This window comes from Cantharellus anzutake (genome assembly GCF_015039405.1).
Source record: "Cantharellus anzutake strain C23 chromosome Unknown EI90scaffold_3, whole genome shotgun sequence".
Taxonomy (NCBI): Eukaryota; Fungi; Basidiomycota; class Agaricomycetes; order Cantharellales; family Hydnaceae; genus Cantharellus; species Cantharellus anzutake.
The window spans coordinates 448754-472071 of record NW_024066953.1 but is presented as its reverse complement, the minus strand read 5'-3'; the positions used below and the strand labels follow the sequence as shown (position 1 = coordinate 472071).

At 48.6% G+C, this 23318-nt stretch overlaps 9 protein-coding genes across 9 annotated transcripts; 7 read left to right on the top strand and 2 right to left on the bottom strand.

Moving 5' to 3' along the window:
• Positions 1-211: 211 nt before the first annotated feature.
• On the top strand, positions 212-924 carry EI90DRAFT_3011594 (ribosomal protein S13; the record flags this gene model as incomplete). Its single annotated transcript, XM_039056479.1, has 4 exons — positions 212-250; positions 351-484; positions 553-806; positions 881-924. 4 exons carry the CDS (start codon positions 212-214, stop codon positions 922-924), a joined length of 471 nt encoding a protein of 156 aa, XP_038922663.1.
• Positions 925-1753: 829 nt separating this feature from the next.
• On the top strand, positions 1754-2335 carry EI90DRAFT_3031897 (uncharacterized protein). The gene has a single exon (XM_039058350.1). It carries the CDS (start codon positions 1792-1794, stop codon positions 1990-1992), a length of 201 nt encoding a protein of 66 aa, XP_038922662.1. The 5' UTR covers positions 1754-1791; the 3' UTR covers positions 1993-2335.
• Positions 2336-5122: 2787 nt separating this feature from the next.
• On the top strand, positions 5123-5371 carry EI90DRAFT_3031894 (uncharacterized protein; the record flags this gene model as incomplete). Its single annotated transcript, XM_039058349.1, has 2 exons — positions 5123-5209; positions 5274-5371. Coding segments are annotated over 2 exons (159 nt in total), but the record flags the coding sequence as incomplete, so codon positions are not given.
• A 1463-nt stretch (positions 5372-6834) lies between these two features.
• On the top strand, positions 6835-9855 carry EI90DRAFT_1296525 (uncharacterized protein). The gene is made up of 6 exons (XM_039051619.1): positions 6835-7075; positions 7175-7632; positions 7848-8622; positions 8710-8754; positions 8832-9003; positions 9069-9855. Exons 1-6 carry the CDS (start codon positions 6998-7000, stop codon positions 9635-9637), a joined length of 2097 nt encoding a protein of 698 aa, XP_038922660.1. The 5' UTR covers positions 6835-6997; the 3' UTR covers positions 9638-9855.
• Positions 9856-10449: 594 nt separating this feature from the next.
• EI90DRAFT_1296527 (uncharacterized protein) lies at positions 10450-11728 on the top strand. Its single transcript, XM_039051620.1, has 3 exons — positions 10450-10760; positions 10839-11361; positions 11418-11728. Exons 1-3 carry the CDS (start codon positions 10536-10538, stop codon positions 11438-11440), a joined length of 771 nt encoding a protein of 256 aa, XP_038922659.1. The 5' UTR covers positions 10450-10535; the 3' UTR covers positions 11441-11728.
• A 558-nt stretch (positions 11729-12286) lies between these two features.
• Positions 12287-13167, top strand: EI90DRAFT_1296678 (uncharacterized protein). The gene has a single exon (XM_039051621.1). The coding sequence runs from the start codon at positions 12487-12489 to the stop codon at positions 12979-12981; it is 495 nt and encodes a 164-aa protein (XP_038922658.1). The 5' UTR covers positions 12287-12486; the 3' UTR covers positions 12982-13167.
• On the top strand, positions 12877-15995 carry EI90DRAFT_3150183 (acyl-CoA dehydrogenase/oxidase). Its single transcript, XM_039065640.1, has 17 exons — positions 12877-13160; positions 13228-13248; positions 13320-13410; positions 13474-13629; positions 13710-13756; positions 13830-13948; positions 14002-14407; positions 14493-14513; positions 14608-14855; positions 14926-14988; positions 15076-15131; positions 15230-15249; positions 15316-15347; positions 15410-15476; positions 15540-15557; positions 15650-15725; positions 15788-15995. The coding sequence occupies exons 1-17, from the start codon at positions 13113-13115 to the stop codon at positions 15856-15858; spliced, it is 1560 nt and encodes a 519-aa protein (XP_038922657.1). The 5' UTR covers positions 12877-13112; the 3' UTR covers positions 15859-15995.
• Positions 15996-16048: 53 nt separating this feature from the next.
• Positions 16049-18133, bottom strand: EI90DRAFT_3143576 (uncharacterized protein; the record flags this gene model as incomplete). The annotated part of the gene is made up of 6 exons (XM_039065035.1): positions 16049-16346; positions 16443-16544; positions 16691-16817; positions 16893-17310; positions 17372-17517; positions 17986-18133. 6 exons carry the CDS (start codon positions 18131-18133, stop codon positions 16049-16051), a joined length of 1239 nt encoding a protein of 412 aa, XP_038922656.1.
• A 577-nt stretch (positions 18134-18710) lies between these two features.
• On the bottom strand, positions 18711-23247 carry EI90DRAFT_3011589 (clasp N terminal-domain-containing protein; the record flags this gene model as incomplete). Its single annotated transcript, XM_039056478.1, has 13 exons — positions 18711-19004; positions 19065-19322; positions 19375-19500; positions 19553-19582; positions 19678-19820; positions 19903-21637; positions 21697-21843; positions 21892-21948; positions 22002-22089; positions 22116-22525; positions 22578-23024; positions 23082-23143; positions 23196-23247. 13 exons carry the CDS (start codon positions 23245-23247, stop codon positions 18711-18713), a joined length of 3849 nt encoding a protein of 1282 aa, XP_038922655.1.
• Between the last annotated feature and the right edge of the window lie 71 nt (positions 23248-23318).

The following is a 23318-nucleotide window of genomic DNA, read 5'->3' as shown; positions in this document are numbered from 1 at the left end:
GAAAACACCGTCAAGCCAAGCTACAACCCCGTCGTCGAGGTCGACTGACAATAAAAGGTGAATATCTATGACTTGTCCTAGCATCCTAGTCCCTATCAGGATCTCCCTCCTGTGAAATTTGTGGTGCATATATTGGGAGTTACGCATGGATGCATGATCTAAAGTTTGGATGTAACATGACTCTGACGAGATCTTTCTCGGCTAGCCCGCCATGAGTTTCGTTCCCCCAGATCCCCATTTCCAGTTCCAGGTCAGTTTGACTGTTCCTCTCTTGTTCGTTTCTTTGTTTTTGTTTTTGTTTTGTCGTAAGACTCCTTCACAGCTTTGACTCGAATTGACATTATATATAGCACATTTTGCGTCTGTTGAACACTAACGTCGATGGCAAACGTAAAATTCAATATGCCTTGACTGAGATCAAGGGTATCAACCGCCGATTTGCCAACCTCGTTTGCAAAAAGGCTGATATCGACTTGTCAAAACGGTACGTTTCTCACTTTACTACTGAAAATCAGTTTGCACAAGGGCCGATATTTATTTTTTTCCCCTTAGCGCCGGTGAACTTAACTCTGATGAACTCGAGCGGATAGTCAATGTCATGCAACAGCCATTACAATACAAAATTCCAGAATGGTTCCTTAACAGACAGAAAGATATTGTCGACGGGAAAACTACACATCTTTTGTCCGGCTCAGTTGATACCAAACTGCGGGAGGACCTCGAAAGACTGAAGAAGATCCGCGCACATCGTGGTCTTCGTCACTACTGGGGTATTCGTGTTCGTGGGCAGCACACCAAGACGACTGGTGAGTCCAATCATTTTTGTTTGTGCAACTGTGGAACTTGGTCCCTCTGACTGCGTATATTCATTCACGTATAGGTCGGCGTGGTAAGACTGTTGGTGTTGCAAAGAAGCGTGGTTAAACTGTGTGTCCCTTTCCGTTGTCAATACATGGGCATCCTGGATTGTGGCATGTGGAATCCTTTGCTCCATATATTCGTATCCTTCATCAACATCACGACAGCGTCTGGCGACCCATCACCTTCTGCCATTGCATCGTGATTCTTTATTCCCGTTCCTGCTGCACGCGTCCTTGACTTGGTCCTGCATTCTTCCTTGGTATCATCATCATGTGTTCTACGTTGGACTATGCTGTTCAATCCACCTATGCCACCCCCCCCCCTAAACTGCAATACAAATCTCGACTGACACCGATCGCTTGATACATAATGAGACGTAAGCCTGAGAACACCAAGCTGAATGAGAGCTGTAGCGGCTTTGCAATAGTCTTTCCTTGACCTTGACCCGAGAATGTAACTTTGAAATTCTTTCAGACTAGACCTGCGTGCTGTATAGTGGCAGTAGCAGTGGTGTATGCGTATCGAGATCGCATACAGTCAAAGATCGAGACTACACGTTAATGATCGGCGGACATTGATCAGTGCACAAAACGATAACGCATGCAACCACATGTAAAAGCGTATCAACCATCGATACCAGTTCCACATGGTCCGCCGCTGATTGCAGTAAGCTCATGGTCATCGGGGAAACGAAAAAAAAAAGAATACTTACACGACGTTGTTCACACAGTCAGGATTCTCGTCGCGTCGTCATCCAGAAGCAACAAGCATGACGCGCTGTATTGGTACGGTTGCGTATACACGATTTTTTTCGGCCACACATAGATAATACCCCGGGCCCCGCACCCTCTAATGCGCAGATCAGGATCGTGCACGTGAGACGTCGCAACGATTCTCCAACTAATATCCTTATCAAACTATGCACTATGCATGCATATTGCTAGAACCACTTCGCGCTTGGATTCTTGGGTCTTCTGCATGCAGGGACGGAGCTCTCCATATTCAAAGGCCAACTTTTTTACGTCAAAAGACTCGCCGATTATTCATCCAGAACTCGATCAAAAGATGCGCATACATGCATACATGCATTCATGCATTCATGTAGCGGATCCATCGAAGGGGGAGGCTTGATGATCTGGCACCAGAAGCGGGCCCATTTTGGGCACAATGGAACAAGCCAATCCTTTCAAGTAAGACTAGCTCAATTACGTGGGGCCACCTAGGGACGCCTTTGGAACACGAGACCGAACAAAGCGAGGGCGCTGCCACATGAAGTAAGTATGTAATCGGTGGATGATGGGTTCAATCAATGTTCTCAAGCGGACACTCTTGCAATACCAATACCCACAGTGAGTCGGTCGGCTCGGAGTTCATGATCTCGCGTGGATGTACCATATTGATGACAAAACAAGGGAATCATAATCATCACCTCGAATGATGATTATCAGTCCCGTCTTCGTTTCGTCCTGAGACCCGGAACACGATCAGGTCCGTACGTATGTAATTAATGTATATATAATGATCTAGCATACTTTAACAAGTCCGAGCTTTTTGCATATCGATCATCTGATATAACAAATGCTGTTTTATGTTGTTCTGCAATCCTCTGGAAGACGTAATTGGTATATAGGATCACAAACAAGCGAGGGTATGCATGTGAGGCTTGAGATGGTCATTTTTCTCGGGAAAATAGTAAGTATCAGTTTGGAACCGAACAGTTCATTAAGCGGTTACATAGTTCAATACCCTCAGGAGTAACCCATTAGCCCTAGCTTGACACCCCGTATAGCCCCAAGCTGTGATACCCATTGTAAATCGCTCAGAAAGCAAACAAAAAAAGGGTGGCCCCTGGTAAATTTACATCAGGTAGGCAATATGCCCAGCTTGACGTTGGGGATCAAGGGTCATAGTTGTCGACAATATCACACAACTTGGCGATATGCTGCTGGGAATATTCACCACGTTTCACTCCAAAGAGTGAATACGCCGACTTGACTATTGTGAAACGATGCATAAAGTCGGTAACCAACAGTTCATGTCGATGTCTCGTTTCCGAGGACGTGGGAAAGCCTGAGAAATATGTAAACAAATGGCTGAACAATGGAATTCATCATCTTACAATGTATAATTGTTTTGCAATCGTGCATGCACACGTATCGTATCGACGGTACCGGCGGAGGACGAACCATTGACTGGAGACGTGGATGAAAAAAGAAAAGTCCCCCCAGTTATGGGCTCTATACACACGGCTCTCCTGGCCAAATGTGTACTGGTATTGGTAGAACCATATAAGCCGAAGAAAACGGAAGCCTGATCGGCCAGGCTCAACTGGCCATTCAGGTATAGCTTTGTGCCACAGTTGAAAAAGAACGGCTAAAACGGCAGTCTAATTAATTACAACACCCTTACTTACTTAAAAGAACCTGAAAATCAATCGTTACCTGTATTAGCTCTGAGACAAGGGAGGTATTTCACATGCCGATCGTCGCCACGCATACAAGGACATCGAATTCGACTCGCCTTTTTTCGATGGGAATGTGTTGAAACCGGTGTAAAAGGGTTGACAATGGTTGAAACATTCTGCCCCCCCCCCCATGCACCCCCCAGCCTCAGCGACCTTCAGCCGGCGCAGCTGCTGAGTATCGATGGAACTACTTCATCCCTGAGGATACGGGGAATAGGGTAGCCAGGGTAAATCAATATCATCAATTAGGTCGTCCGGACGTGCGAACTAAACGGGCGCCGCTTACTTGGATGGATTCGAGTTTCGAGGGAGACCGAATGTATGTAACTATCAGAATTGCTGCTAATCGACCATTATTCGTGATACTCGTATGGGTGATAAACAAAGAGAACTTGTCAATCTGCCCCGCTCTCTTCGAATTGTTGTACTATGGCCATATAGGAGTAAGTTTTATTTGCCCAAAAAATGCTTACACCCTTTTTCCTTGGACAAATAACTTACGCCTTGTTGCGCCACGCAAATTTCGAAAAGAGCGGGTTTGCGAAAGACTCTTTAAAGTGTACTTCCTTCTTCCGGCCTAGCATAGTATAATAGCATAGGATAACAAGGTCATTCACAGAGAAAGTTGAGCCAACCGAGTAAGTGGCCAGAACCATCCGGCTGAAGAAAGAAACTTTTTTGTGTGGATCCGAGGAAAGATCTGGTTCTGGTCTGTCATTTGTGGACAATTGATTGACTTCGATTTGCGCGCATTGTGACCTGCATTCTAAGTAGAACTTTGGAATGTTATGGAATCACGCGGTAGAGAAGCAAACTTTGGAGTGAGGGGAGGAAAAGGGAAGGGGAGGAAGAGAAGAGAAGGGGGGAGGGGAGGGGAGGGAGAGAGGGAGGGAAGGGAAGCTAGGGGGAGGGGGGACGTTCGTGGGGGTGTTCGTGGGGGTGGGTCGGTGAGAATCCCCATGTCCCCCGATCAGGCCAATGGGATGCATACATTAGTTGGTTCTTCAAGTCTCCATCTCCACAAGGTGCGCAAGATACAAACCCCCCCGTATCCAGGTTGAGAAGAAGGGGGTTGTGACAAGAGGAGTAAAGTTCCTGCGAGGAGGATTAGGAAGTTGGGTAGGTTTGAACTCCGGCACTCGGGGCTCAGACCTGCTATGGGACGCACGATTTTGCACGTCAGGTGCAATCGACGACGATCGTGAAATAGTTTCTCTCCTTTTGGACTCAAATCGGCTTCGCGGAAGCTTTGACCGGTCAAAGGGAAACAAGAGTGCACATAACGAGACATCGTTAAACGGAAGAGCCGGATACGCTAGAATTCAGGGCTGAGGCGAAGCAACCTCATAGCCAAGCACTTATGAATGGACGTTGTGGCGTTACGAGAAATGGATCTGTTCACTTTCTTTGAAATTTCAAATGCCACGTAATGTTAAGAAAGAGATAGCTCAGGCTGCTGAAGCGGGGATTCCATGACTGAGACCAGAGAGGGACCTCAGACGCTTTGAGTTGAGTGAGGGGAGGTTGTTCGACGTATATATAATTGTCTCGAGGCCACGACGACTTGAAGCTAGTCTTGGCCGAGTCTGACACGAGGCAAGGTCTGACACACGACCCTGCGTCTCAACCTCTCCCTAACCCCGTTCACCGAAAGTAATGTGGCTCCGCGGGGGTACCGGTACGTTGACTAATGGAGTGGGGGGGGGCCTCCTGCCATGTCGGTCTTAGTCCAACCCAAAGCCAAATCGAGAGCACTTGTACAACCAACTGTGATCATGAAAGCAAGCAACGTGAAGCTGGCTTCCCCCCCCTGAGACAACTGAGAGGCCACCTCATTCGAATTGGCTCGGGCTTCATCCCGGACGACACGCACACAGAGCTCAGGTTCGCGTACATGTGTGTGAAATGGAAGGGGCGCATCATTCTAAAGCAACGAATACGTTACTAGATGCTACAGCTAGCAACAGCCATACAAAGACATAGGCACATGTGTACACGCGGGAGGCAAGTCCAGATGTAGCAACGGTTTCGAAAGCAAAGGGAATGTTCCTTTCGAACTGAAGGAGAAAAGAATGAAAAGAATGAAAAGAAAGACAGGACAATATTCACGATCGATTATGTTATGGGGCACTCGGAGTACTAGAGAGAAAATCAACAACTGATAGATGGAGGAGAGATGTTGATCGGAGGACTTGTCTAGAAAATGCAGGTATCATGTAGTACATTGTCGAAGACGTAAAAACACATAACCTGGTATCAGAAGTCAGAATAGATGAGTCTTGTGCACTAGATTAATCCTCAAAAGCATATATCCCTGGGTCGGCGAATTGGGGGGGAGAGGAGGGGAACGACCGATGTTCGTCGGGGAGTCTACTCAAACGTGGCCTATCAACAATAATAGAATCTTTTCGCCGATATCAAAGCCAGGAATGATAGTTATTATCTACGATGGGATGGCACGTCCTGACAATCATGCAAAGCATCTAGGAGAGATGTTCAAGCCTTGGGGGGGTTGGGCTTAGGGCCACAAGGACCAGGAGCGTTTGAAATCGCGACGTCGGACCGGATGAGTTTCAGAAAAGAACTGAATGAATTAATTACCATGTCACCAAACGAGCCCAGGATGATGGTATAACCCGGTAGATCGAGCCGGGGAGGGGGAATGGTCAAGGCATCATTCATGGTCACTTAAGTACTGGCTCAGAGGTGCACGGAACTTGTTGTGCGATAAAAGGTTCAAAATAGGATCGCGTTCTGACTCTCGTGACCTGTTTTTGGGATCGGGGAGGGATCAGTAAGCTCGTGCCTGGGTAGGTCAAAAACTGTTGCTGTGCAAGGTCGGAGAGTGGCGGGGAGATGGGGAAGCGTATCCGCGAAATGTCAATGGTGGTGGTGGTGGTGCCTAACAAGATGCAAAATGTCTGTGCACGCTTGCTTTGAGCGGATCTAACTCGGCAAGTCTTTCGACCAAAGTAAGTAAGTAAGTAAAGAGTGTGCACGTGCCTTGGTAAAAGGGAAGCATTGGAAGGTGAAGAAGAAGATTAAAATTATACAGTACACGAAGGGAACACTGAAGATCAAGGACGTACAAATCATCAATTTGGGGTCGCATCAAACTTGTGTGATGATGCTGGTTTGAACCACCAACCCCCTCCTCAACCCTGGACGTAAAACAAGAGGTAATGTTCAGCGTTACAGATTCACTGCGGGTGGCTGTGCAGTATCCCCAAACTGACTCATCACATGCAACCATTCTCGTCGCATTTGCTCGTCGTTTCCGGACTTTTGGGAATCAACTGCTTATGTGGAGGGGAAGTCCGGCTTTGCTTCCGGTTTCAAAAGAGAATAAAATCTCTCGGTACATTATATAATTTATATGTATTACATCAGCGTCATTGAATTATGCAGGGGTGACTTGGTGCAATTCAGTTCAACAAAAATAGGCGATGTTTTTTTATTTTATTTTTATTTTGTATTTTATATTTTTAATTCTAGTTCATGGCTGTGCACGCACATTCACCTCCGATTCCTCCAAGTACAAACACCAATTTTTGTCAATATATATAGATCACCTCTCGCGATCCCTCAGAATGGCCCTCGCTGCACTTGTCCCTCTCTTAGCGCCCTCCTCCTTATTCCCCTTCTCTCCCTCTCTCCCTTCCGGTTCCCCCTATGCGAGGTAGTTCTCATCATGAGTATTCGGTGCTGGATCGTGGTGCCGCTTGTCTGCAGTGCAAGAAAAGGAAGAAGGCAAGCTGATTTTTTCCCTCATCCTTATTTGTCTCAGTTATGCTCATCAATGAAACCCCCACCGTGGCATTTGGTAACCCTTGTTTTTTCGTCTCTTAGCGGTGTGATGGTGTCAAGCCTGTCTGTGGCCCCTGCATACGTATTGGCACCGCAGAACAATGCGAATTTCCACAGCCTCCCCCTCCCAAGGTCAAGAAACCAAAGACCCCACCCCGCTCCAAGAACGAGACCTTGCGCGCCCAGATACGACTCCTTGAGGACAAAATCGCCAGGTTGCAATCTGCTATCAGCTCTACTTCTCATACAGGTTCAACCACCAACTACGTCGATGATTCCTCCTCCCCTTCGGTTCGAGGGTCTTCCGTCGGCCTCCAGGATGAGATGCTGATTGACGAAGACCAAACGCGTCGAATTTCAAAGATTTCGCAGATTCCCGACATTCCGCCGCTTGCTATATCTTTTTCCGCTCCATCTCCATCTTCACCTGATACGGCGTCATCGCCATCGTCAAAACTCTTCCAGGGTGACTTCCCCTTGCCGACATGGACCGAAGAAATGTGAGTGGCTTGGTCCTTTTTGGGTCCTTTTGGCCGGTTGTTCCTTGTACCCATGATTTCATTTCTCCTATTCCGTGCCCTGCTTTCCCTCCTTGAAGAAGGATCGCGACCGCTTTTTTTTTTTTTATCGTTTCCAAACTCTCTCCTGTCGGCTTAATCTGACTTATCGTTGTGTCGCATGACATTGATATTTTTTTTCCTCTTTTGCCCCTTAGTTTCGATGTCTTCATGCGATACAGGCACCGATGCGGTTACGAGATCGACGAGCAGCGCTTTTCCCTGGCGTTTCGGACCTCTCTAAGGGCAAATCGTCATCGCCATGCCCAGGGGCTTCGTCATGGTCACGATACATCTGACAGCGAATCAGATCTTGACGGTCGCCGTCAGGTGAAACCAGAGGAGCTGTTGCCTGCTGAAAAAACACACGCTGGCGTTACCGGCGGGAGGCTACTCCACCCGGCCTTGATGAATGCTGTGTTGCTTCTTGGCTGCCACTTTGCAACGTCCAACGGCAGCGCGAGCGGTAGCGGAGATACCATCCTGGATCCTTCTCGGGTTTCTGCACCGTCTCAGCATTACACTTCTCGGTCCCGGGATCCATCTCAAAGTTATTACTCACCAACATTGGCAGACACTCAACGCTTGCTTCATTACACACGTTTGGCCCTTGAGAACGCGCTCAATTCAGCTGATCGCCTGCATGATTTCCTTCATGCAACATTCCTCCTTGTGTTCTTTTATTTTGCCACTGGACGCGTATCAGAAGCACAGTACCACAGTGCAGGGTTGGCGGGCTTTGTCGGAGCGTGCAAGCTGAATGAGCTGGACGTTTCTGACCAAACCCTTCATGGTAGCGAAGCTAGGATGTTGATTGATTCTCCAAGAGATCAAGTGGATATTGAAGAACGAATTGGATTATTTTGGAATGTGTTCATTTTGGACAAATATGCTGCACTCGTTTATGGTAGCATGAGCACTCTTCGGGATGAGGTGGTATTCTTTTCTTTGCTTCATTTCTATACACACATGGTGATCCCAATTTCGCTTAACCCGTTTTCGCGTTTTACTCCTGTCTAGCGTATCTGGACTCCATGGCCTCGTTCATCTGAAGAATGGAGTATAGTAAGTTCAAATTTTGCACAAGTTAGCTTAGTGAGCTCTCAAGGCTGATGATACCGCATGTTTCTTTTGCGTCTTAGCCGAGGCACTCGGAATTCAGTCCTTCGTCGGCGTGGAACTCCACGTTACCAGCCTTGAACCATCTCACACTTTCCAAGGTTGAGCTTACGTTCAGGTCTATCTCCATTTATTTGTTGGAAGGGGTTATGCGACTGGACAAGTCTTCTTCCGTATCAAGTAGACCATTTGGAGGTCAGTTAAAAAACCCGCCTACTTGGATATGATGATGGAGCTGACTTGGCCGTGTCTTATCCCAGAGTTGAGGACTGAAGCTGACTTAGCCGAGCTCACTCGAAATTATGAGAGTCTTCGAGATACTGCTCAGCGTATCGCTGTTTGGCTTCCTGACCTGGATCTCACCTTTATTCAACGAGATTTGGTGTCTGCAGTGGCATCTGCCCCAGCGCTCCATTCCCGACACTATTATGGCCACCAAAGCCAGTCTTCCTTTTCTGGGTCAATGGGTCGGGCATCAACCATTGGACTTGAGACGAATATGCTAGATCTTCAAACTTCCCACATGCCCTCCCCGCCTTCTTCGGCGTCGGCGTTGTACACTGGGGGGTACTCAACTTCCGGCAGTTCCCCATTGAGTTCCACCTATGCTTTCTTCCCATCATCTTCGGCCTCCTCTCCCGCATTGCCCGCTCCGATCACTGTGTTCGGAAGTGGGCTTTCATCCACTGGATTGACGTCAAACCCGACTCCTTCCCCATGCAGAGGTCTTCGTCTGCTCAACCCTTTGGGAGCCGATCTTCAGTTGGGCCCGGACCCACTCAGCTCCGCACTGAATGCAAACAAGGCAGTGACTCTCCACCTCAGATGACGCGGCAATCTAGACCATCGCCTCCCTCTTCCTCATTTTCAGCGTCGCATCCGACGGGTCAGCAGATCCCATTCTCTACGGTATCGTCGGAGTCTCCACGGAAGATACGTACACACGCAGCGTTGCTATTCGCTCATTGTGTCGTCAAGGCAGCGTGGATCCATTTGAATTCGGCGAATGCAGCTTTGTTTGGAGTTGTTACGGAGAACGATGGGAGTTCATTGGGAGAAGGCACTCAATCGTATCAGCCACCCGTTATGCCCCACGATTACTTGCACCATCAACAAGCCGGAGAGCCTCGGGTGGGTCAACACCACCAGCAGCAGCATGCGGCGGCGTCATCGTTGCTGTTGGGACAACACGGGCACATCCCTCAAGGCGCGTTTCAACAACACGTGGTAACTGAAACTGGAGGACTTGACCAATCACGGTTCCATGCTCAGAGTCATCAATCTCACACGACTAGGGGCGCACATCAGCAATATCATGACCTTGCAGGCGGAGCTGGATCAAATATTCCTGATTATGGGTTTGGTTCTTCCTCTGCTGCGCATGGTGGCGTCGTGCCGCCAGGAGGTTACGCGGCCGCTCCGATCCCGGCCTCTGTTCCATTTGCCCCCTCGCCCGCTCCTTCCTCATCCGACCACTCTTACCATTCGTACTCCTCTCAATCGCCAGCTTCGAACCCCTCGACTTACTACACCGCTCATTCTTCCTCACCTTTGAATCCTCATGCTGCATCTAATGTACCCATGCAAGTGAATCCATCGACGGTGTATCCACTTCCGCCACAGGGAGGATCTTTTTATCATTCTCAGCGTCCTCCGACCCCTGATCCCACCATTGGCCCACTGTGACTTCTCCTCCTTGGTCCCCGCCTCCACCACTTGAAGGGTCAATGGGCAACATTGGTGACGATTCTTGGTCTGGCTATATTCATTCGGCAGCACTTGCCTCCTCCGGTAACGATGATGATCATACATTCTCCGTCCTGCGGGGGACGCCTTTACCATCAGCTAATAACCTCCACTCAACCTTGAGCGCGGCGAAAGCGATATCAGAGTTGGCTGGCGTTGCTTTGTCTCATTCCGAGGTATTCGAGGAGTTGGATATGATGATTGGGGTACGTGGACCGTTTGGTGTGGAGGCCTTCTTGCTGATATGAACGTGTTTGTTTGTTTGTTTTTTTCCTTCTCTGTAGCTTCCTTGGGTCACCGCTTGTCAAGTCCTCAGCCGCGAGATTCAGACTCAATCTGAGAAGTCCATGGGATCCATTCAGTCAACGTTCCTCCCGCAACCTCAGGCTTTCGGTCAACATACCCCATCATTTGCTCAAGACGCATCATTTCATACAACTACAGCCTTCCAGCCACACCCACATATCGAATTACTCCATCAACAACAATACCAGGGTTCAGTACCACTACCACAACCACCACAACCATCATCATCATCATCATCCTTTGTTTCTTCTCCACCTTTACCCACTGTGGATCAAAATTCGCCTGGATACCCAATCTCACCTGAATCGCTCTCGTATACCCAGCATTCGTACTCTACTTCTTTGCTCGAACAAAATGCTTTCTCTGGATTGAAAACCTCTGGACCTGCTTATAGGGAAGCCGAGGTTGAAAAGGTTAACGCCACTCTTAATGCCCTTAAAGAACAGAAAGACGTCCTACTTAGAGCGTTGGACCGCCTTGGAAACACGTACGAGATTGTTCGTGAGTAGATTTTTTTTTTTCACCTATGTGGTCTTTTTTTTCACATTTGTGTATAGGTATGATGCGATCCGCCATGTAAATTGCTACACTTGCTCGACGGACTCATTATCGTTTGGGTTCGAATGACTTTACGGACACCAATAGGAACTGCCTGCCTGACGATCTCAAAAAATATCCTTGTGGTTGTGATGAAATGCCCTTTATACCCTACGATTTCGTCAAGAACTTGATCTCGGTCTCTCTCTCTCTGAATTTTTCTGATTCTTTTCTTTTCTTTTTTTTTTTCCTTCCTTCGTAAAGGAGGTTCATGTTGTCTTGTATTCTGTACGCTCACTGACATCAGGAACCTCCCTCCTACCATGGAGATACTGGAAGGAGATGTATACCCTGTAAACCCCCCCACGACCGACTTCCCCCCTACCCCATAACGTGTCACCATTCGTTTCTTTTCTACCTTATCACCCACCGACAAGAACCTCCCCCCCCCCTTCCCCCCAGGTGATACGCCTATAATTCACGGAATATTTAAGATCTTTGTAGTTCCCTGTTTTGTTTCTATAGATAACAAAATAATAACCGTAACACGAATCTGCGAAAAAGTTGTGAAAGCAAGGAAGAAAGATGTACATTAAACTAGCCGAAGTATTACACACGTCACATGTGTAAGAGGGGGTCGGAGCTAGCTTCGGGGAGTATGTGAGGGCCGGAAATGAATGATGTAGTTAGGAGTAAACTATCATGCGAGCGCGCTAATTTACAATATGTAGCTACATAATGCTGCGCACGCAATATATGAATGTGTACTTCGGGGATGTCATGACCTTTTTTTTTGTTTTCCATTATATCCGGATAATAAACATGTATCCATGCAGGTGAAGCCGGCCAAAGTACTATATACATAGTTATAAAGCGGAACCACAGCTAATGTGTAGGATGTCTCGTGAGTTGGTTCTAGTTATATCCAACAACTTGAAGGCTGGGTCGTTATGTAAAGCGCTCTGATCTCAGCGATCTTTGCATGATTTGTTTTTGCGAAAGTACAAGGGTTGATTGGTGACATTCCCGAATGAGGATAAGGTTGCAACATGCTGCTGATGATGATCAGGATACTACTATGGGCCAAGTATGGGCAGCTTTCGGGCCGGGAGAACTACATGCAAGGGTATCCTCGAGAGTGTTCGGGCTGCTGGAGTCGTGCTCCTGCTGCAGGGCCGGGTTCGTGTGAGTGGAGCATTGGAGTCAAGGTTGCTACGTATAGTAGTACGTTCAGTTAGACGCGAACTGGAGCAGATTCGAAGGCTTCCCGGGGCCCTTCAGCGTATGGCCATTGGAGATACCACACGCAGAGGAGACGTGACATTCGGCAAATGGGAAACACCACAAGAGGAGCCGAGTGAAACGGCGACAAAGGCACGTTGGAATCGGCGTCGGCATCCCGAGCACAGCCATCCGGGAAAGGGCGGGAATTTAACCGGTACCGCCATATACCAAAAATGGGAATTTCACGCTCAACCCCAACTCTCTCGGCATTCTCACCTTCCATTGTTTTGGGGAAAAACTCGGTTCAAACAAAGCACGCTTTGCCCATCGACGAGCTCCGGGTCTTTTTTTTTTTTTTGAAAGGGTGGGGATTGTCCGGCAAGTTGCTTTGGCTTCACATCCTGTGAAGATCCACACCTTTAAAAAGAACTCGCCACTTATATACAAAACATTCTTCGAAAAAGCACCTTGTACTTCGTTCCTCATAAACTATGGCCGCTAGACAGTTGCAGGAGTACACCAAGGAGCAAGTTGCACAGGTTAGCTAACTGTTCAACTTTGGGTCCTCGGAACTAGATCGTGCTCATTCCCACATGTCTGCGTAAGCACAACAAGGAGGGCGATCTTGTGAGTTGTCCAGCTCGCATAGGTCTGTAGGGGCTTCTTCGAGGTTGATTCCTTCTTCAATTGTTTCCCAGTGGATCATCATCGATGCAAAGGTATATGACCTTACCAGATTCGCAAATTTGCACCCTGGTGGGAAGTCCGTACTGCTCGAGAACGATGTTCGTAAGTATACTTTACTACATATCGCCTATCATTGGATTTTTTTGTAAAAAATTCGGACTATAGGGGGGACGGATGCCACGGAAATTTTCTATTCGTTACACAAATCTGAGGTTCTTCAGAGACCCCAATACAAGCGTCTCCAAATAGGAACTGTTAAAGGCGAGAAGGAGTTGTTCAAGCCATTACCACCTGGATCACTTAGTCCTGTGCCTTATGGGGGTGGGTATCCGTCAATTTCACGTTTGCCATTGTACCGGCTTAACGCAGGGGCTTTTCTGTGCCCGCCTGTCTATCTTCAGAGCCACAATGGCTGACTAAAGGGTTTAAGAGCCCTTACTACAATGAGGTAGGTTGAATTTGTTCGCCTTCGTCAGGAGATTCTTAGTGTAAAATTCAACAACTTCTCTCTTTGTCTACAGAGCCATTATCGCCTCCAAAGGGAGTTCCGGAAGTTCTGTGATGAAGTGCTTATTCCAGAGGCTAAGCGATGCGAAACAACTGGCGCTAAGATTTCTCAAGAAGTCGTTGAAGTTATGGGGTGAGCGATTTATTTTTTCTCCTAACCAGTAAATAAATGTTATGAATCCACAGAAAGAGCGGTATAAACGCCATGCGATTCGGTCCAGGCCCGCATTTGAAGGGTCAAAAGCTCATGACCGGACTCACTCCTGAGACCTTCGATCGATTCCACGAGCTTCTTCTTAACCAGGAAGTCTCTCGTTCCGGACAGCGAGCGTTCATCGACGGTTGTTTGGGTGGCGCGTTCATCGGTCTCCCTCCGGTTATCCACTTTTCCCGACCGGAAATAAGGGACAAGGTCGTTCCCGAAATCGTCAGCGGGAAGAAGTACATCTCCTTGGCCATCTCCGAGGCGTTTGCTGGAAGCGATGTCGCTGGGTTGAGATGTACGGCTAAACTTACGCCTGACAAGAAATTCTGGATCGTGAATGGGACGAAGAAGTGGATTACCAATGGTCACTTTTCAGATTACTTCTCTGTGAGTTCGAAGTTTTTTTTTTTTTTCCATTCGCACGCAAATGGTTTGGAATTCACATGAATGAATTCATCATTCTTCTCATTAGACTGCTTGCCGGACCAGCAAGGTATGTTATTAAAGAGAATGCTGTGAATGCGATCCATCATGGCTAATTATGGTTGCCGTGTTTTATTTTATTTTATTTTATTTTATTTTTTCAGCGCGGTCTCACTATGCTTCTCATCGAACGCGGGCCCGGAGTCGAGACCAAGCCGATCAAGACTTCGTACTCCTCTACCGCCGGAACTGCCTACATCACTTTCGATAACGTCAAAGTTCCAGTCGAGAACACCTTGGGAGAGGTCGACCAAGGTCTCAAGGTCGTCCTCAGTAATTTCAACCATGAACGTTGGGGCATGACTGCCAACTCTGTTCAAATGCAGAGGAACATTGTTGACGAGACGTTAAGGTTCGTCAAATTAATTCCCCCCCCCCCCCCCTTGATGTTCGTAATTCTAAAAGATGATGGAATTTGACAGATGGACGAATCAACGCATTGTCTTCGGCAAGCCTTTGATCGAGCAACCTGTCGTACGAGCAAAGTATGTAAAAAAAAAAAAAAATTGGGGCGGGACGTGGCTTAGTGAATCTTCACACTTATCATTGTCACCCGCGCGGAACTTCTTTAGGATTGCGCAGATGATCTCCCGTGTGGAGGCTTGCCAGACTTGGCTTGAGCACATCAGTAAGCTCTCTCTCTCTCTCTCTCTCTCCCTCCGCCCGTACTTCAAAAAGCTGTGTAATTGACTGTCTAACAACGTTCCGCCGTCGGTCATTCATTAGCTCTTCAGATGCAACACATGGTAAAAATTAGCACCGCTTTATTACGCCCTTTGATACAATTCATCGTCCATTTTTTTTTCTGCTAGAATTACGCTCAACAATCTAAATACCTCGCCGGGTAAAGCTTCCGTTTTTACTGGCTCGTTTTTTTTTTTTTTTGACACGATGCGTTTTCGACAGCCCAATTGGCCTTTTGAAGCAATACAGCACCGCTGCAGGTCAAGAGACGGCTCGTGACGCTACTCAGGTATGAACTTTTGTTTAAGAAGAGGCAGGTGGTTTTTCTAACCGATCTATTACTTCTTCTAAGCTGTTCGGTGGTCGTGCCGTGAGTTCCACAAATTTCATCCTCCACAAATTTCCAAACCCTAACTTGGGGGGGCCGGGCGCTGATCACTAATGTCCTTGCTATTATTGTAGATCACTCAATCCGGCCTTGGTTCTTCAATCGAGCTGTACCACAGAACAATCGCGTTCGATGCCATTCTTGGAGGAGGTACGTCGAAGCCGAACGATCTTGTCATATTGGTGTTAATTGGCTTTTTTTTTTCGTTCTAGCCGAGGATGTCCTTGCAGATCTCGGTGTGAGACAAGCGCAGAAGCAGATCCCCAAGAACGTTCGGTTGTAGACATATTACATTGTATTTCACCTAGTCGCACTGTCATTCGTTTCACCTCAAAGTCAATTCGCCCCCCCCCCCGCTAGCGATAGCAACAGATATGCAATTCTTACTTCTAATGCTAAGTACAATTTAACTCCATTGGGTGCTCCATCCGAGAGAGTGAGAAGTCCGTGGAACAAGCGGAAAAGGGAGTTAACTACTGTTGTTCGCGTACAGGCCACCAATCTGGTCTTTGGGGTAGGACCGCCCATACACCAACATCATCATTTGATGAATCCTGCGTTTTCAAAGTGGTCTGGCCCTTCTCTACTGCTTCTAGATGCTCCAGCCGAATCAATGCCAGTCCCATCGAATGCTGTTCTGATGAAGGCGTACGAATCGTGGAAAGAAGAGTGCCTTTTCCACGAGAACGTGGTCTTGAAGATGGTGAAGATGATAATGACGCAGGAGAAGCTGGCACGATACCAAGACCCGAGGGTGGTGGTGAGATGGACCTGCGAAACATTGTATTAAAGAGTGGCGATTTTAGTGTCGTGTGAGGGGGGCAGAGGTTCTTTTTGAGAGAATTCGCTTACTGAGAAGATGCGTACGGTCCGTCTCTGGCTTTGGGATTGAGCCTCACCGGGACCACGCGTTTCCGGATGAGACCGGTATGATACGTTCGGACCGTTAACTCTTGACCACATAACACCCTTTGCGAAAGTCAACTAATTTCAATCGTATCAATAGGAAACGCAGGAAATCACAGGATCGGGGGGAACAATGGTATCGGCGAGAGATAAGGGAAAAAAAAATGATGATCAGGGTGGAGAGAGATAGCGCGCGCGCGGGTCATAACTGACCTCCTCCCATCATATCTGCATTTCTCTCCATTGGAAGGCCACCGGCCATGTCGACCGCACCCTCCGGGACGCCATTAATTATTCGGTGTAATGTGTAATCATCCTCGGAAGCTTCGGGGAGACCTAATACCGAGGCTAATTGACGACAACATAAAATGTCTAGAAAGGAAATCGCCTGAGAATGAAAAGAGAACTCACGTAACGATACGTCTTTTGGTACAAGTAATCTTTGGCCCATCCTTGGAGCACGAAGATCCCAGCTTCTTGTGATACCCTTGGACGCTAACTCTTGGAGTTGCTCGTAAATGATGGGATTCCGCCATACAGGCTCCACGCTGCCGCTGTTACTCCACCTCCACTCTTCTGGCTCTAGAGCCGTGCCCGCCATAAAGTCGTCGTTCCAGCGCGCGTATACCCTGTACTGGTCGCTCACGTCTGCGACACGGGTCTTGGATCGCAGAATGTACCGCTTCAAGAGTTTTGGGAGAGTAGGGAAGCTAGAGGCGGTTTCACCCTCTAGAGACATGGCATTCGGTATTCGAGGGTCATACTCAAGGAGGTATCCTGTTGATTCGTGTGGGTGGGGATGTAAGAAAACGTCATAGAAGATGCGGCCCTACGACAGAGATGGCTAGTAAATGACATTTAAAGTGCCACTTCGAAATAGGTGAAAGCACCTGCGGACTTAGAAATAAAGAGTAGAACCCTTTGCGAAGGTCACTAGTTGGAGGCGAAACAACATGGGTGGAGAGCAAGCCGTTGAGGAATGTGGACAGATTTGGCTCAGGCCCAGCCACAGAAAGGACGGCTCGATTAGGGACAGCTGCAATATGAGATCCTAATTCTTTCTGCAAGGGGTTCCCGCTGTAGCTTCTGGAGATACAGCGAAACCGATTCCAGGCTGAAAAGTGCCTTGTGCAGCCTCGTACATGTCCAAAAGGCAGTGACAAAGATCTCATTAATGAATTCCGTGGAAACGGAGATTGGGCGCACGTGATGGGAACTCTACCTCTTTAGAACCGAACCCTTGCCGCCTTGGCCTTCCATCTTAGTCCAATACTTATAGGGGTTGTCCAACCTCGGGTCTGAGCAACTTAGGTCCGTGCTACACCTATTAGACGTCCAAAATGTTGTCAATTGAGGCTCGAGGTGGTTCCTCGCCTGGCAAGGCCACTCTCTGGACTGTGTTCTCGTTATTTCTCTTTTGAATCAGTCAGCACACGATTAAGAGGCAGAAATCAACGTTCTCGTCGTTGCTCTCGTAATGTAGTTATGCAGATCATTGGCCTACCCACTTGCCTCATCAGCTCGCCCCAGGGAATCATTCTAACCAGTGGGGTTTTGTCTCTTTGCAATGCAGACTGTCCGTATGGATACTTGAACTCTACGTCACCTTGGTGATGGGTTGGAAAGCTTTCAGCCTGGTTCGAGTGGGGCATGCGAGACCTCGAGCCTCCCCCAACTTAAAAATGGGGGGGGGTCTCTTTTCGCGCAAGGCGCAGGGAGGTGGCACTACCATCTTCCCGCTAAAGAAAGGCTGGTCACCTGCCTAGCACAACCATCCACAAGAATTCGAGACTACTCAGACGTCCCCGCCAATAGGGAATGTAGTTTATCGACCAAATGGTCTGTCGTTATTACCCCCGCCAAACAGTGAGATTCATGCTCAAAGTCAGTCCTCATGAAAAGGTGCTTCATGGAGCCGAGTGCATGTGCTTTTTATGGCGGTGCTACGGCAGGCAAAAATCGTGGTTCCTTCCTTGCCGCACCCTTCCAGGGTAATGCTGGCAGCTTGATCAGTTTCAACCTTTTGTCTATGCACACATAATATTACATATACCGGGACGACTACCCGCTATTTCTTACGTGACAGTCTAGCATCAGAAGAGTGACATGCTACTCCTGCCTAGATATCCTTCTGGCGGCTTATTGAGCACAAACGTACTACAGTAATATTGGATGAACAAGAATCGCAACGAATAAGTCATATGAAAAGTATTGCTGCTGCAACATGCTTTAACTACTCTTCACCGGGGTGTTGGTCTTGTTGTCCAACCGTAACAACTCCCTTACCACCTTCTCGTCGACTCCGCTCTCCTCGGCGCGTTCCGAGGCAGGAACACCCTCAATGGGTCCCCGGACCCCGTGCTTGTCAAAGTAGTAAGTGAGCAGGTTCTTCTTGGAGATTTCAATCCCATCAAGCAAACAGAAGAGTTTGACCTCCTTTCTCAGAATGGACTGAGCAGCGACGATTGTGGCATACGCGGATTCTCTGACGATGGTACTGGACGGATCTCCCGAATCCAGGACCTTGATTAACCATACTTATCAATATCAATACGCGACGGAATACAGTCCCAAAGGACCTACCGACAACAATGTACTCTTTAGTAAAGGGAGCTCGTCTTCTAGGACCTCTGCAGGTAGCCGAAGAATAAGTTTCCCTATTCCGATAATTCCAAATGCATGCGAGCTGGTTCGAACACTGGATGCGACCCCGGGTGGCGACCAAGAAGGGAGCGGTTCGGCAAGATATGCCAGAAGGCAACCATGGAAGCTCTTGAGCCCCCATACTGGCTCCTGGCTTGACACCAGAGCATCGCGGATGGTATTTGTGGCTTCCAGTATCTAGGCACACCGAAGTTGGAACAACTAAACGAGGTCGCAAATTCTAACTCACTGGATGAGTGTTCGCATTTCGAACATGAAAGAGTAGCAACACTAGTCTTGATTCATCAATGTACTGAACTTGATTCTCCACCATCTCCAAGAAAACACACAACCCGTATTCGATCAATTCAACGTCCTGTGTAACTGGTGAACGGAAGGAGCGAACAATCGTGGCGCGAACGACGCACTTTGGTGTTAGTAACGAATCGTACAAGTGGCTTGAACACCGCGTCAAACATACGCCCACCGTGCCACAGATCGCTTTCGAGGGTTCGATGCGAGCCCCGGATGACGGTCGGGCTCGAAGGCTCACCGATGAGGTGTCCCTCGTCCGTGCGAGGGCTGGATGGGCATTGCAAAGAAGGGTTAATTTCTGCAATGTTCGGACATTCGCTGTGCTGTCGACCAGAGCTTTAATGTGCGACCTAAGCTCTTGCTCATGGGTGCTCTGGTCAGCTTTCAAAGGTGTTCCATTACCAGCACTACATGCCGGGCTCTGAGTAGGGCAACACGACGACAAAAGACGAACGATGCTCACATGACTTTCGTTTAAGCCACCAGCCAGACTCATGCTTTTTCTCGTAAAGTCGGTCCATGATGGATGGGGGCCCTTTAACTGCGGGACTGTCCTGGAACAGTGACATTAACTTCCCTTTCCCATCCGCTTGACGTGGTGCAGGGGTTACTGGTGGTTTCTGGGTACTGCCTGATTGGGTTCGGCGCAATTCAGGAGAGGCTGGAGGACCTGGAAGTAAGCGAGGTGGCACAAGGGGCATGCTTGGTGCATCATCCATCAGCTCGTTCAGGCGGTCAGCAGAGCTTTCTGCTTGCTCCGCGGTAGCACGTATCGCATCCTCCATCATAACATCGTGGGTTGGAGTGCCAACAGCAGGTGGAAGCGTGATACTCGCCGATTGGCTGACCGAGTCACCGGGATACAGCGTAGGGGAGGTGGACTCAGCGGGCGAGCATGTCAAATCGGTGGCGGTATCCGGACGTGATGGTTCCTCGGGTGAAGTTCGTGGGCGTGTCTCTGTCTCCGTTGCTCTGACATCTTCGGGATCGGAATCCGAGTCTTGAGGCAGGGGATTTTGAATGGCCATCAGTAAGGAATCGTCATTTTCGATGTTGGCCAACATGTCGATCGAGTCACGGGGGACATTGGCTCCCTGCAAACGAGAGAGGGGAGTTGATAGTACTCGGGTCCTGCGGCCGGGAGGCAGTAGATGTTGAATAAAGTTTTGGGGCGTGACGGGTGGAGTAATATGGAGAGATCGGTTTGGGGGAGATCTTGGGGGCGACATGGTGCCCGCAAGCGGTGACACAGCACGCCGGCGCATTGTTAGTTCTGAAGTAGGCGAGGTAGGTGGAGAAGGACTTGTACAGATACGGCGCTGGGAATTGGTGTTTGGAGGGGGTGTAAGTACCACTGGCACGGGACGAGATGATGGCGGGCTCGGTTTCGCGCTTGGAGGGATTGGGGACGCACTTTGTCGCCGCAGAAGAGACGGCGGGCCAGGGGAAGTACGTGTCGGAGTGGCAGCACGGCGCAAGAGCGGGGTTGAGCCAGAGGTGGAAGGCGAAACAGTTTTGTGGGAGGCTGAAGTAGCATTTGATGTGGCTGCATGGCGGAGAGTAGGAGGTGCCGAGGCTATGGCTTTGGCTTTAGCCTTGCTGGCTGCTATTGCAGCGGCGACTGAGGACTTCTTCGGAGGTATAGGTGTGTGTTCAAGAGTGGGAGTCCGTGAATCGGGATTCGGATTAGCTTTTTCTAACTGCTTGCGGCCTTGAGGATCCATGGTACTAAGGATGGACCATGCTTGGGAGTGCCACACAGAGTCAAATGACCAGAATGCTTCCCGTGCAGTCGCTTTGACACTAGGATTAACGTCCTGGAGGCCCTTACGAATCAGGCCGTCTAAGAGCTCCAAACCACCGTGAGACTCGATTGCAGTCTGGGTTGGTTGGCCGTGGACTTCAATGTAGTGTTTGATATGGCCAATCACATACTGTCGGGTCTGAACATTCTTGTCCTGAGCAAAAGAGTGTAACAGTGGCAATACGATACGCGGCTGGGCGGAGGTATGCGCAATGATGGCATTAACTGAAGCTTGGGATTCTTTGGCGATGATCTTCTTCGTAAAGCCGGACATCTTTAAGAGCTGCTTCAGTACAGAATCCACAAATGGGTCAAATAACGGCCCAAAGGCTGCAGAAAGTTCGTTATACAGGTGGCACGTGTTCGATGCTACCGTTGTTCGCAAACTGGCTACCTGTAGTTTGAACTACACTCAGACAGATCATTAAGGCTGCAAGTGTTGGATGCACACACAGTCTTGAACGAGTTTTCTAGCATCCCTCCACGAAGGCACGACAAAAAAGTAGTTTCGTATTTCAGATGAGCATCGCCCTTGATCATGCCTCGTATCCTGTTAATGGAATGATCTCGGGACGCCCAATTGTGCTCTGTCTCTTTACCCTGTGTGGAGTTCAGAAGGCTGGCCTTGCTGATTTAACATGGATTTACCTCAAAATGAGATGCCATCTTCGCGAATTCATCTTCAAGATCTCGGGCGGAGGCGATCTGTGATGTTGATCTACACAGGAGAACGGCAAGACGAAGCCAAAAAGACTCACGAACACGGGAGTGATTACAAAGGTTGTAGGTGGTATCAATTCGTCACCAATGGGAGTCTCGGCGCCGCTTCTGAGTAATTCTCTTGAGCTTACCAGGCGTGAAGGACCACTCACAGACCTTGATACGGGAGTAGGGGCCGGGGGATGGTGGTAACAGAAGAAACAAACGTCGACACCGAAGCTGTGATTGGAGTTCTCTCGGCACCTACTTCGCTCCCAGAAAATTCGCTCTGGCTGCGGCTGCTTCCGGTAGGAGTGAAACTGCCCGGGTTGGTACTGCTCGACAAGAGCCCGAACAGAATACCATCAACAATGGTTTTCCTTACTCCCCTCTTTGTCATTTCCCTTTTCAAGTCTGTACGGGCACCTTCGGAAGCCGCTGAAAATAAGGTGATAGTTGATTGGCGAGCAGAATCTCGCACAGATCCATCGGAATCTTCCAACAGATTGACTATTGAAGTGAGATATGGACGCATAGGGAATTGATGATTATCTTGGCGTAATTGAACCAGAGTCAGGAGGGACTTGGAATTGAAAATCAGAAATCGAGTTGCTGAAATATCACGACAAAGGCACCTGTTGTCTAACTCTAGCAACTTTGCTCCCAAACCCAACCTCTTTGAAGTAAGACTCAAAAATGACGACAGGAGTCTCTGATGGACGCCCTTTCTGGACAGACTTTCTGGGTGCGAGGTCACCGTAGGTGACCGCAGCAAGGCCAAGGGAAACAAGAGCCTGTTTTGCCGCTTTGCGTGACGCTTCTCTAGCCTCTCCAAGACGATCAATGATACCAGGGGTTGGTAGGAAAACTACGAGCGCCTGCCGAAGATTGTTCGTAATGTGGGAGTCAACAGATGCGTCGGAAGCTATGCTACTTCCAGAGGGACTTGAGGGTGGCTGACGAAGGGGGAAAATGCGAAGCACCAATGCGTTGATGGCATTGAGTGTGGCAGTCGTGAGATGCTGATTGGGAGTGCGCAGACTGGTCTTGAGAGTAGAAATTACAGTGTCCACATCATTGATCTGGAGTTGGATGGCGAGTCAGATACATCCTTCGATTCGTCGAGAGCCCCAGATTACCTCTTCATCTGCTTCAAATGCCTGCTGAAGTTTCGTAATCGCGTCAATTTTGGCCTCGTTTTCTGCGCCGAAAGTCACTTGCGATGATGATGCTACAGTTATTGTGTCACTCACCACTAGTCCGCGCTTTCCCGACCAGTTCCCCTATGGCGTTACTGGCGCTCATGGCGCCCACCAGGTGAGCTTGATGGCGATAAGTGGATAGCCAGTCAACGCGACTTGACAATGCAACAATAA